Source organism: Crotalus tigris, unplaced genomic scaffold (assembly GCF_016545835.1).
Source record: "Crotalus tigris isolate CLP2741 ecotype Arizona unplaced genomic scaffold, ASM1654583v1 scf7180000021207.2732985, whole genome shotgun sequence".
Lineage (NCBI taxonomy): Eukaryota > Metazoa > Chordata > Lepidosauria > Squamata > Viperidae > Crotalus > Crotalus tigris.
In genome coordinates this window covers 920,001-933,681 of record NW_024098398.1, presented here as the reverse complement: position 1 = coordinate 933,681, position 13,681 = coordinate 920,001, and the positions used below count along the sequence as shown (strand labels likewise).

Sequence of the window (13,681 nt, the reverse complement as noted above, 5' to 3'; positions counted from 1 at the left end):
GTATTCCTAATAATGGAGCCATCATGCTTTTGGATAAATACAAGTGGATATTTTTTTTCCATTTGTAAGCTTTAGAGTTCTTCATCTCAAATAATGGAGATACTGGTATTACAGCTCCAGGTCAACTGTTTTGATTAAAAACAAAACAAATGACAGCAGTGTTGAATATCAGTATTAAGTGTCTGTCCATATATAAATAAAAAAACCTCTTGTAAATCTTGAATCTATTTAATTGATAAGATCTATCTTACAAATGCTGGATCCATTTCTGTCAAACTGTCATGTAAATCAGTGTACTGTTCTACAAAGCTACCACTATACTTCTCAAATATTCTCAATTGACGTGAGGAAACTTTGTCCTCCTGTTAGAATAGAATAGAATAGAATAGAATAGAATAGAATAGAATAGAATAGAATAGAATAGAATAGAATAGAATAGAAAAACAGAATTAGAAGGGAACTTGGAGGTCCTCTAGTCCAACCCCCTGCTCAGGCAGGAAACCTTATACCATTTCAGACAAAGGTTGTCCAGTCTCTTCTTAAAAACTTTCAGTGTTTGAGCATTCACAACTTCTAGAGGCAAGTTGTTCCACTGATTAATTATTCTAATTGTCTGGAAATTTCTTCTTAGTTCTAGATTGCTTCTCTCCTTGATTAGCTTCCATCCATTGCTTCTTGTCCTGTCTTCAGGAGCTTTGGAAAATAGCTTGACTCCCTCTTCTTTGTGGCAGCCCCTGAGATATTGGAACATTATTATCATGTCACCCCTTATTTTCATTAAGCTGGACATACCCAATTCCTGCAACAGTTCTTCATGTGTTTTAGCCTCCAGCCTCCTAATCATCTTTGTTGCTCTTCTCTGCACTCTTTCTAGAGTCTCAACATCTTTTGTACATTGTTGAGACCAAAACTGGATGCATTATACCAGGAGAAGGCAACCTTGGCTCTTTTATGACTCGTGGACTTCAGCTCCCAGAATTCCTGAGCCAGCATGGCTCAGCTTGGAAACCTCTCCCTTTCCCCTCAACATGGCTGGCTCAGGAATTCTGAGAATTGAAGCCCACGAGTCATAAAAGAGCCAAGGTTGCCTACCCCTACATTATACCTATCAAGTGCTCTTTTAAGTTTTGTGTTTGAATAGATGAAGACTTAAACTAATAGCTTAGCAATTATGTACCAACAGCTGAAAACTATCCATTTTCATCCTAGCAACGTTAAACCATTGGGCTGTTTCTATCATATTACTCATTTGATATTATATACTAGTGTATCTTGGGTTTACAGAGGATAATAACTTTACACGATGCTTTGATAACTACACTGTGGTTTGAAATAATTGATTTAAAACTGAAAATTGCCATAGATACACAATACAGCAACAGTAAGGGAATTCTTGAAAGAACGATTGTTTTGTTTTAATGACTGCATAGATGGATAGAAGATACCTGAGCTTAAATGTTTGAACAAATATGGTTACATCCAAAGATGGAGTTTAAAAAAAAAAAACAGAACTAAAACCAAGGACAAACTGAAAAGGTATATTGCCTTTGCAATGTGTCCTTAGGTTCTGAACCAAGATTGATTTTCTGTTCTTGAAAAAGTTTAGAACTATCCTGCTTTTGGCCTGATGTGGAAAAAAAGAGAGACTAAAATCGGAAGCACCCCTTATGAATGATTCTATTCCTTTCAAAAACTAAACCTGCATTTGTTTTTGCATCCCTATAGATTTTGAAATTATGTGAAACTTTCTCATTTCAGCAACTAAACATTCTGTGCTCAAAGATGACTGTTGTCTCTCAGTCTAGTATTCACTTTAGGGCTCTTTTGAAGACAGAGTAAGATTTTAAAATTCTTGTAATTTTAGTTATTCTGTTTTTTATGCCGACTCAGTTCCTGCAATTGCTAGATATTGCTAGTGTTGTGTTTTTATGTTGAATTGTCTTGTTACAGTTGGGTGACAGTATTTGTTTTCATGATTGTATTGCTGAGATGGTACGGCTTATCTTGGATGATAGAAAAGAATTTCAATAAAAATAAGCAAAATGATGCTATGATCAGAGGTGGGAGGGTATCTTTGTATAATCTGTTAGGCATTTGAGAAGCAATGAGCAAGTTAGATATTTACAGAGCATCTTTGAGAACTCAGAAATATGCCTATAAGCTCTCTTGGAGGCAACCTTAAACATTTCACCCCATATATTAAAACAAACAAAGCAAAACACAATGAAATCTGAAGCCCACAAGATCTTTTATCATAACTCTGGTGGATTGCACTGTTTATGAGGAGATTTAACAGCACAGAATATTTGTATTTCATATTTCTATCTAAACTTCCAAACAAGATACTTTCCTTTTTGTGTATCTCTCTCTCTCTCTCTCTCTCTGTGTATGTGAGAGAGAGAGAGAGGGGGGGGGAAAGGGAGATGGAGAGAGAAATAAGGAGAGAGAGAAAGAGAAATAGGGAAAGAGAAAAAGAGAAAAAGAGAGGGGGAAAGAGTGAGGGAGAGAAAGAGGGAGAAAAAAGGAGGGAGAGAGGGAGCAAAGAAGGAGAGGGATAGAGAGAGAGAACTGTTGCATTCATCAAAATTTATTGGAGTCCCAAGAACATAATTTTTCCATCGCTACCTCTCTTTTTATTTCTTACCAAAACAAAATGAGTTATGAAGCACAAGCTCTTCAGATGCCATTTTCAAAATATAACTTCTGGAATAGTGAGGCAGTAAGAGCTGGGCAAGAGCTGAAAAAAAAAAGTGATCATGATTTTGTAAAAAAAAAAACTTTAAACATTTGAAGTTTTATTGCAATTGTGCCACTTATTTTCTACCTGTTTAAGGATGTTTGCATCTAAATGATGTTATCCATTGTGAAACAATCCTCAGGTAGCATGGAATAGCCCTGTAGTACTTTGAATCTGATGGGGCACAATGGCTTAGTGGTTAAAGATGTTGAGCTTGTTAGGCGGAAAGCTAAAACCCTGGGTTCAAAACTCATGTGCCACGCAACGCAATGAGCTCCCATCCTTGCCCCAGCTCTTGCCAACCTATCAATTTGAAAGCATTTAAATGCAAGTAGATAAACAGGTACCATTTTGGTGAGAAGATACCATGTTTCCCCAAAAGTAAGGCCTACACCAACAATAAGCCTAGCTTGATTTTTGATGGGCCTAATGTAAGCCCTATCCCCAAAATAAGCCCTAGTTTTGGGGCAAGGCACATACCTAAAAATCAAGCTAGGGTGGGAGTGGGGGGGTGGAACTGCCCCACCCACCCCGCACCCACTTACCTTGCAGCCAGGTCTCTCCTTGCCAGCCCACTTCTTCTTCTGAGGCCTCTTCTGCAGCTGGGCTTGCATTTCTCAGTCACAGGGCTTTCCAGAAGGTCTGTGCAGCCAAGAACCAAGCTATGGATTGAATTCATAGCTTAATTCTGTAAGACTTCAGCAGCCAAGCATCAAGCTATGGATTAAATCCATAGCTCGGTGGTCGGCTGCTTAGGCCTTCTGGAAAGGCCTGACTACAAAATGCAGGCCCGAATGCAGCTGCAGAACTTTGGCCCCAGAAGAAGTGGACTGGCTGGGTGGGGCTGTCAGTGACGGAGTTGAGGTAAGGCCTACCCTGAAAATAAGACCTGGTGCCTCTTTTGGAGGCAAAAAATAATAAGACCCAGTCTTGTTTTCGGAGAAACACAATAATAGCATTCCATGTGCCTTTGGCATATAGCCATGATCACAGAAAATGTCTTTAGACAACATTGACTGCCTCAGCCAAGAAATGGAGATAAGCACCATACTTTACACTCCAACATGGCTGGACAGGAAAACCTTTACATTTTTGCTCTGAATATTATATACCTAGTTTCATACAGATTTAGGCTATTCCCCCCCCCTAATAAAATGACTGTGAACACTAAGATATCATTACTGTGAAAAACCTTTGAAAGGTTTTTACATGATGCAAGTGTTGGAATATTTACACCCTACCCTTTATCAACAGTTAATGCCTCCAAATTTGCAAGGCAAAGCAATGTTTCTGGGCATACACACACGCATGCACAAAGCTATAGGTACATAAAAGATATAGATGTTGTGCTGCAAAAGAGGTTGATGTGTATGCACAGGAACCTTTTGGTCTGCTATGTAAATGTATAATAAACACAAAACAAGGTCACAACACAGAAGCTTCCTAAAAGTTCATAACTATCTATGTTCACTTGGTTCATTTTTCATGTGAAACAAACCTGAGATGGGAATGAAAGAGATGTTTTTAGTTTTTCTCTACAAAAACTTTTTCAACAAAACAAAACACAACATAACTGTACAACATCCATTTTTGCCACCTTTGTCAATTTATTATGACAAAATCAAGTGGAAATTTCTCTTTTCTAAAAAAAATGGAAAAACCAACAAAAAGCCAACAATAACAACCTTGATGAATTGGTGTGTGTGTGTGTGTGTGTTTATAATATGCAAAAACAATTTAAGCAGAAAATATCAGTTCCTGCATATACATTTGAAGGACTTCAGAAGTCTAAATCTTCAAGTATAAATCTTGTTTCAGTGTTCACATAATATACAGTCAATCTCAGAAAGTTTTACTTCCATTATATATAGAATTCCCTTTTCCAAACCAACAGAGAGAGACCCCGTCTTGGTCTAATGCTATGGAAAGTTATAAAATTAGTACTTTGGCCAAAACAAGCATAAATTGCAGCAATGTGTTACTTGTACATTTGCATAACGCGTACCATTTGTATTAAACAAGTCTTAATGAAACAGTAATTTCATTTATGCTGTAATGAAACCATGTATTGAATTCATATAATTACATTATATCCAGCATTCCTATTTCAGCTTTCATATTTCTTAATATTCAATTAACAGGTTTAACAAAAAAGACACACATACATATACCGGGAGGGAGAGACAGAGACAGACAGACAGACAGAAAGACATTTCAGTCTGAATCAATACTCTACAAAAAGAATTCTGCTTCCATAAAGATCTAATTAACCATACTGGTCCAATACAGATTTCTTGCTTGCTTGCTTGCTTTCTTTCTTCCTTCCTTCCTTCCTTCCTTCCTTCCTTCCTTCCTTCCTTCCTTCCTTCCTTCTTTCTTTCTTTCTTTCTTTCTCTTTCTCCCTCTCTCCCTGTCTCTTCTTTCTTTCTTCCTTCCTTCCTTCCTTCCTTTCTTCCCCTATGACTAGTTTGGCCTTCTTTCTTTCTTTCTTTCTTTCTTTCTTTCTTTCTTTCTTTCTTTCTTTCTTTCTTTCTTTCTTTCTTTCTTTCTTTCTTTCTCTCTCTCTCCTTCCTTTCTTTCTTCCTTCCTTCCTTTCTTCCTTCCTTCCTTCCCCCCCCCTCTCTTCCCCTATGACTAGTTTAGCCTGCCTGCCTGTCTCCCTTCCTATTGGCTGAAGGCATTCTTCTGAGAATACTTCATAGCTAGACAAACATTATTGCTTCTTGAGTCATATTTACAATTTTACAGTTTCATGTTTGATTCTTCTTCTTACTCCCTATCCTGTAAAACTAATTTGCTTTGCCTGATAGAGTTTTAAATCAGAACCTCAGCATTTCAGTATTATTGCTATTCTACAAAGAAGAATGGAAGTTTATAAAGCGAGGGTTTTTTCTACATTTTTCATTTAACATATTGCATTTGCTAGATTGTTTGGCAATACCAGTGATTAAATATCTAGAGATAAAATGTAACTATATTATCTAGATACAAATTCACACATATACATGCAAACAGATTGAACTATCTGCTTTGTTAAAACTGTTAGCTTTTCCATTGGTTGTCTTACCTATTGCATAATATCTATACTGTATCAAGATATTATTGTAAGATAAAACCTATACATTGTGTATAAGACAAATAATTATCCATAGTATAAATTTGATTATAGAATAGATGTACATCCATCTACTTCTATATCCTTAGGGCAGGGGTAGGCAACCTTGGCTCTTTTATGACTCTTGGACTTCAACTCCCAGAATTCCTGAGCCAGCAGGAATTCTGGGAGTTGAAGTCCACGAGTCACAAAAGAGCCAAGGTTGCCTACCCCTGCCTTAGGGTAAGGAAAAATAACTGACATGGGCAATCTACTATGTAACTCCAGGAATGTTTAGTTCAACACAGAAAAGAAAGAAACTGGCTAAATCTTTCTGAACCAACTTCCAGGCCAATTTTCTAATCATCACATATTTGCTCTCATGTCTGAAAGAGAAATCTTCCACATGGAGAGAAAGTAACTGTTAGGGGTTTGAGGGTTGTGGTGAGGGTCCATTCATTATCGAAGAGAAGATGCAACATTTTGAAGTTCCCCTGTGGCTTCTTTGGGAGACAGCAGATATACTCAGCATATATCTCTGTGGAAAATCATAAAACTGTGTCTCACTTAGTTTGGCCATGTCATGCAGGGAATTTCACTGGAGAATGCAAGTATGTTTGGAAGAGTTAGGATGTAAAAGGAAACCAGGCTACCAAATAACATGGTGACTGGACATCAAACCTGAAACCAGCCAGAATACAAAAAAACTCAAAGAAGTAGTGGAAGATTGGAAGATGTGGAGAAACCTGGCCCATAGACTTGCCATGAATCGGACTGAATGGATAACATCATCATCATATCTCTGTACATCAGCACTGGCTCAAAGAAACCATACTGCTAAATTTTGACCAGAAAATTGATGGTTCATGAGTTGCCTCCTTGAAGAAGCCACTAGTTCTTTTAGACAGGACACAGAAGAAATCAGAAAATGAGGAGAGAAAAAAAATATCTCCAGACATTTGACATGTCTTTCTTCCCCCCCCCCTTTAATGGACTTTTGTCTTCCCACCGGCAATATGACCATTAATTCCTGCTTGCCACATTTCCCGAAGTTCAAATTAAAATATAAATATTGCATGTCCACCTGACTGAATAGCTTTTGTTAAAGCTAAAACAAAACAATTGGAAGTAAACACAAAGTTAAATGGAGCTTATGTGCCCACGTAATTGCAGTCGCAAGCTGAAATATTAATTTCAACATTTTATTTATTTTTCCTTTAGTTTTGAAGCGTCTGCAGTAGTTCAATAAATATGTTAGTTCTTTGTAGGAAAGAAGAGAAAAGCGGAAGGACACATTTAGAATATTAGTATTGACCATGGACTCTCTTGGAGAGATGGTTGTACGAATGATTAGTATAAACATTTGGCCTTAAAAATTTATCAGTAGGGCACTGATTAACCTATTTTTTCAAGGATCAATATTAATGTGTATAGATGTATCAGTCTGAGTTTTGAAGTTATTCTGTGCAATGTTTTTTTTTAAGTTATCCAATGCCTTAGTAATGAGGAATAATATTTTAAATGTATGATCACAATCCAGAATTGGGTCCTAGGAAATAATAGACATTCTTCTGGCTTCAGCCTCACAAGAGTAATACAAGAAACAAATTTTAGTGCTTTTAAGCCCAGCAGTATTTTAAAAACCATGGAGGAGGCATGAAATGGTCTTTATTGATCAACAGGATGAAATAATACAGAAAAGGGGGGGAATCAAGCTGACGACTAGAATATTGCAATCAAAGATCTGCCTGTTTTTTTTTTTTTTTTTATGTGTCATCATCTTGCTTTTTGGATTGCACCCTGAGGACAGTCTGCAATAATGCATTCCTATTTACAATCTGTTCCTTAACCACCAAGCTATATTAATCATAACTAGAACTTCAATTGTTTTTCATTTTAAATAATCGTCCTTCCTAAAAAGCACAACTTTAAAGTTAAACTAAATACAGAATTATCTATTTTTATAGATGGGGGAGTAAATAATGAGTGGAGTGGCATGGAGTGGAGTGGAATAGAATGGAATAGAATAGAATTCTTTATTGGCCAAGTGTGATTGGACACACCAGGAATTTGTCTCCAGTGCATAAGCTCACAGTGCACATATAAACAGCAAATGATAGGTCATAGATCATAAATCATAGTTATAATCATTAACCAGTATATATATCCTCTTGTTTTCCTAATAGCAGTGAAATGTAATGCTACTTTCTCCCTATTAATATTGATAAAGATAGCTCTAGTTTGGAGGCAACATTATGAAAAACTACGGATACCAAATAAACAACTTTGGGATAATCTATACAAATACAGTAGTGGCCAAAATTGTGGAAACCTTTTGGGAAAAGTATATTTTTGAGGTTTGATGGCTAATAACACCACTTTTTTGGGAGGGAGTAATACTATAAAATTATATATCAATGGAAAGATAATTTAATCAAGAACGTAATGCAACATAGTTTATTCAATTATCCGTACTATATTCTGTGAAAAGGTATAGCCAAATAACCAGAAAAAGGAAGTACAACTTGCTTAGGTTGATATCAGGTAGCTTTCCTTCATCTGATTGTAGTCAATGAGCATGAGTGTTTAGAGAGCCAATTAGGTGTCATCTTGTTTTGGCAATGAGCCAATCAGATCACAGTAGGATTCAGTTATTGAAGCTGAGAGGAGGACATTTGTCAGTGTGTTATGTGATCGCTATCAAGTTGTTTGGGGTTTTTTTTCTCTTTCATTCAGTGAGCTTGTAAAACATAATAAAATTAAAGTAATGGTGCAAAGAGTTGACTGGTTACCCAGTAAGCGATGTAAACTACTATTATTAAGTGAACAAGGCTACAGTTATAAAGAAATTAGAAGAAAAAAAGGTGGAAACTTAACCAAAGGTGGCATTTCTACTGTACATTTTTCCCAAACGGTTTCCACAATTTTGGCCACTACTGTAATTCATCGATCTTACTCTAATATTATTTTGCTTTATTACACCTAGAATGGAATAGGCGTACACATTAAGTGAAAAGTTATCTAGTATCTGGACAAACTAAGCATGAATCCAAGAATCCTTAGAAGAGCAGAATGAGATTGCCTGTACATTTCAGAAGTGAAATTTACAAGTGTAAATTGTAAATGTACACCCTACAAGTGTGGTGTGATACTTTTGCCCTCCATTAATCCAGATGATAAACACTGCTCATGTTATTAATGTACTCATCTCCTATTGTTGTTAAAGAAAGATGAACACGGGGATCAGGTCCATTCCTGAAAACAGAATTCAGTGCACAAGCCTTACCTGTATATGCGAACTGAACGAGATCCCAAAGTGCACCAGGATCAATGCCTTCCATTTTGATTTCTTCTTGCTTAGCTTCACAAACATCATTCGTAAACATGGCAGCAAAGTAATCCGAAACTGAGCTGAGTACAAGCCTGGGGCAATGTGAGGAGAGAGAAGGGCAGAGATGGAGAAAGAGAAGGAACATATCTGTTATCTTACTGTATTTCCGTGCAGTCTACTTCTGAAAATGTTCAACCAGCAACAAGGGTGGTAAATGCTCAAAAGTCATGGAAACGCCAACTTTATAAACATTTGTTTGGAAACAGGTTCTGCTGAATCACATTCTCTTCCAAATAAAAGTATAGTAGAGCACTCTTACTCTGCTGGCATTTAATACAACTCAGTAAATGAATTCAACAAAAAAAATGTGCATTGAAGCATCAAATAAGTAGCCAAATATTTATTTTGATGAAGGTGGCTTTTGGAAAATAAATAAATAAATGAGGTCACCTATTTATGCACCTGATAGGAAGAGAATTTTCTTCTCTTCTGCTTCTTCTGTCCTTCAGTACTGTAGTGTCATTTGGTCTACTTCTTCCTGTTCTTAAATCCAACTCCATTTATATGTTTCTTTCATCCATGTCTAATTGCTTAAATTAAATTCCTTGGTGGTATTTCTCTATTGGATAGATCTGGCCAGATATGATGGCCTTCAAGGATTTGATGATAGATGGTGGACGGTTGGCATTCTCCACACAGAATCCAAGTAGAACTATGTGGTTTTGTAGGTAAGAGGGAATCTTATACATGTCCATTGAGTATTTTCATGAACATCTTTTTACATGATATAAAAAACAGTTTCCTGGATATGAGCAGGATATCAAACCCTTTGTAAGAATTGTGTGCTGCTTTTCAGCCACAGAAGCAACCAAGCTAGCTTACAAAATTAACCGTATGATAAAATTACACCATCTTCATTAATGAAGCAACACTAACAGCAAATGAATAAAGCAGAAGAACCATGAGTAAGATACACATTCCAAACAGAGCAAAATTAAACTCTTTGAAGAGATAGATTATAATGATAAAAAATGTCTGTTGAAAAAGAAGGTTTTGTCTATATGTATAAAGCTAAAAGTTAGGAAATCAAGAAAGTCAATTTCTACCACCTTGATACTACTACTCCATTCTTCCCCAGTTCTACTTTGAAAAATAAAAAACACAGCTGTCATGGGCAAAAATAAAAAGTAGCCTGAGTGCTTTTCTCTACAAAATATACTCAACCATTAAGGATGTTCCTGGCTAGTGAAAAAAAAATATCTAAAAACCACTTTCATTATGATCAATAATGGAATCAATCCCAATGGAAAAACTCTCCACATTTTTCTTTGCATTCTGATCACGCCTCTTATGCGATAGACTTGAAAGCAGGTAAATGCCTAAACTTTTTGAAATATGTATTTTATAACTTTATCTCTTTTTATTTTTAACAAGTAAAGCTGCAATTGACAGGCAGTATTACTTTTTCATCTGTGCATTGTTCTCTCTCTTTTTCAATTATTTAACCAAATAGTGCCTGGTAATTAATTTCATTCAGGAAATCTTCCTGAAATCATCATGTGCTATTGATTTCTGAACTTCCAACGACTGGGGGGAGTGGTAACTTTTGGTTGAGATGCCTACTCACTGGGAAAGATCAATTATATTTAAGATATCATTTTTTCTCCCTCTAATTACTGCTACTTCACAACAATAAATTCTACAAGAAATAAACTCATGAACCCTGTTTCTCTCCTGGATTGTTGCATAATATGTGGACTCCAAAGCTTTTGACTCCAAAATTAATTGGATATAAATACAAACCATTTTAATATTTCCAGAATACATTTAATTAAACCTTCTGCTTCCACGTATTCTCCTTGATTAGTTCCCAAGCTTCTGCCCAAATTGGAACAATATGAAAATCACAAATTGTTCTTACACTCAGAATATTTAATGCATCATTTGGCTTTATCAGTGATAACAGTTAAATAATGGCCCTGTTTTCTTACATTCTGCAAGATATCAGCAAGCTAATCCTTAAGAGTAAATGTACATGTTGTGACATGAATAATATATGAATTTTCTTGTCTAGGAAATTCTCAGTCATCCAGGTCATCCTTGTTCTAAAGGTGCTTTTTCAAGAGACAATTGGACTTCCTTTTTTTCTTTGAAAACGTTTCACTTCTGACTGGATGGTGGGGAATGGAAGGATTTATACTTCTTGCAGACAGCCGGTCATTTGCATTCTTTTAGAGAGTTGTTGAGGCTACCTGGAGGTTGATCTGTGTCTTCAGGGTCACCTAAGTAGTGCAAATAGGTGTGGAGCCTTCTTGGAAGTGCTGAAAGGATTGTGTTCTGATCTCATCATTTCTAAATCCGGCTGATATTTAAGAAATATTGGTGCTGTAAATGGGTTTCATCTTCTAAACTTGCTCTAGTACAGGGGCATCAAACTTGTTGAGGTAGATGAAAAATTGCCATTAAGAGAAATGATAAAGTACTTTTGAATTATATTTTAATTAACAGAGGTGATGTTTTGAAAGCATTAACTAATACTATAAACTGGCTGAGTGTGATGACCTGTGTGCAATTCTATGAAGAAACATTTTTACAAGAAGTGCCAACCGAAAGTCACAAATGGTGTAAGATATTACACGTGTAGGGGAGTGTGGTTCTCTGCACATTGTATAAACTTCCCTTTTTCCTATGCGTGCGGTCTCAAGATATGAACTTCTCTCTTTTAGTGTGTTAAAGGTAGATAAGAAGTCATCCATTAGGTTAAGCATGGGTGGCAAGCTGTATAAAAATGACACCCTGGGAGTAACTCAGGGTTCAGAATCTGTCATGCTAATGCTCTGAACCATTGTGCACAAATAAACCTGTTTTCTCCGACCCTTCGTGGTCTTGTCTTCTGATGTAAGTATCGTGGTTTTTCCACACCAATGTGATGTGTTTCAACCTATCGTGACTTTTTCCCCCTTGCCAGAGGTGGGGTGGGTGTGGCTTCTGCATGACGTATCCAGCCCATGGGCTGGCAATTTGACACCCCTGCTCTAGTAGATCAGGAACAGAAAGCAGGTGGCAAGAATGGATGTCTCTCCCCCTTCAAAAAAAAACCCTGGTTATTACAGGTGGGGGCTGAGCAAAGATAAAATTCACAGGACCCTGGGGAACCTCTGCTGAGACCTTCATATATCATTAAATGTCTTTTTCACTTGCACCACCTAAGCATTTATCTTATGCATGATATGGAAATGTGAGTGTATTATATACTACAGGGTCCCCAACCCCCAGGCTGTGGCCCATTCATGGGCCACGGCCTACTTGGAATATGTGCAATTCCACTCACACAAGCAGTACCCCAAAAGCTTTTCTTATCTCTTGCGTGAGTGGAGCTGCATGCACATGTGCGCACTCTGCCCCCCACCCCAGCTGGGCCACCAAGCCACCTGCTCCTGATGCTCCAAAAGTGGAACAGGGAGAGTAGAGGCTGAGTGGGACACGCATGCCCTGTTCAGCTTCGCTAATTCTGCCTGGGCAGGACACCCGATCCACTTGCGGAGCAGTGAGTCTGAAGGAGCACAAGACTCACATCCCAAAGGCTTCTCTTCTCTGTGCTAAAAGCTTTTGCAAATGGATGGAAAGCTTCAGGGGAGCGATCTCACACTGCTTCAGGCCTTCAGTCCCTTTGGAAAAGTTTTTGGCCCAGAGAAGGAGCGTAAAACCACACCACAAAAAGCTTCTCTAGTCTCTTGTGTGAGTGGAGTTCTGCACGTGCGTTCATTCACACAGCCCAGTTCCCATGTCCTCTCTGCCCCCCACCCCAGCGGGGCAGTCAAGCTGCAAAGGTTGGGGAACCACTGATATCCTATATGTGTGTCAGCTATTCTAAAAGGAAAACATGCTTTCAGATAGCCTGGAAATCTGAAACAGACTATCAATACGTTTGCATCTTTAACCGTGAAGATAAACTGTGATTCAGATTTATTTCAGAGGCAAGCTTATGACCCTTATCATTTATTGCTCCAAAAAGTTCTGATTGCTACTGAACTGAAATAGCTGTTAAATCAAGTTCAGTCAAGATACAGATGAAAATCAATCTTCCCATTAAATACCAACTTTGCACTAGAGGGACAGAATTTGCATTTTTCATATAGAACACATTTGGCAAAATAAGTACTTTATTACAATGTTTTTTGATGCAGTTTAAACTGGCCTCAAATATGTGCAGTCTTCAAAAGAAAAACTATAAAGAGCTACATAAGTTCTATTACATGGTTTAAATCTTTCGCTCTCCAATGTATATTTTAGCTAGAATCTTTTCCTCTAATCAAATAAACTTCTTGTTGTGTTTATATTGGACCACTAATAAACATTTAATCTTCGTTACAAAAACACAAATCTTTAAATAAAATGTTAAGGTAGGAATTAAAACCATCATATCAAAACCATCAAATGTTAAGGTAGGAATTAAAACCATCACTCTTCATAACCGTAAGCTTACACCATTACATATTTATCTTGTTAAGAGGAAACT

At 37.1% G+C, this 13,681-nt stretch overlaps 1 protein-coding gene across 3 annotated transcripts in view; it reads right to left on the bottom strand.

Annotated features, from left to right (window-relative positions):
- Nucleotides 1–13,681, bottom strand: part of KLHL1 (kelch like family member 1) — a 131,527-nt gene that overhangs the window by 87,486 nt on the left and 30,360 nt on the right. For all 3 annotated transcript variants that reach the window (XM_039369715.1, XM_039369716.1, XM_039369717.1), the window contains exon 3: nucleotides 9,118–9,254. In XM_039369715.1, coding sequence (XP_039225649.1) covers nucleotides 9,118–9,254 — 137 coding nt within the window. The remainder of the gene's footprint in view (nucleotides 1–9,117; nucleotides 9,255–13,681) is intronic.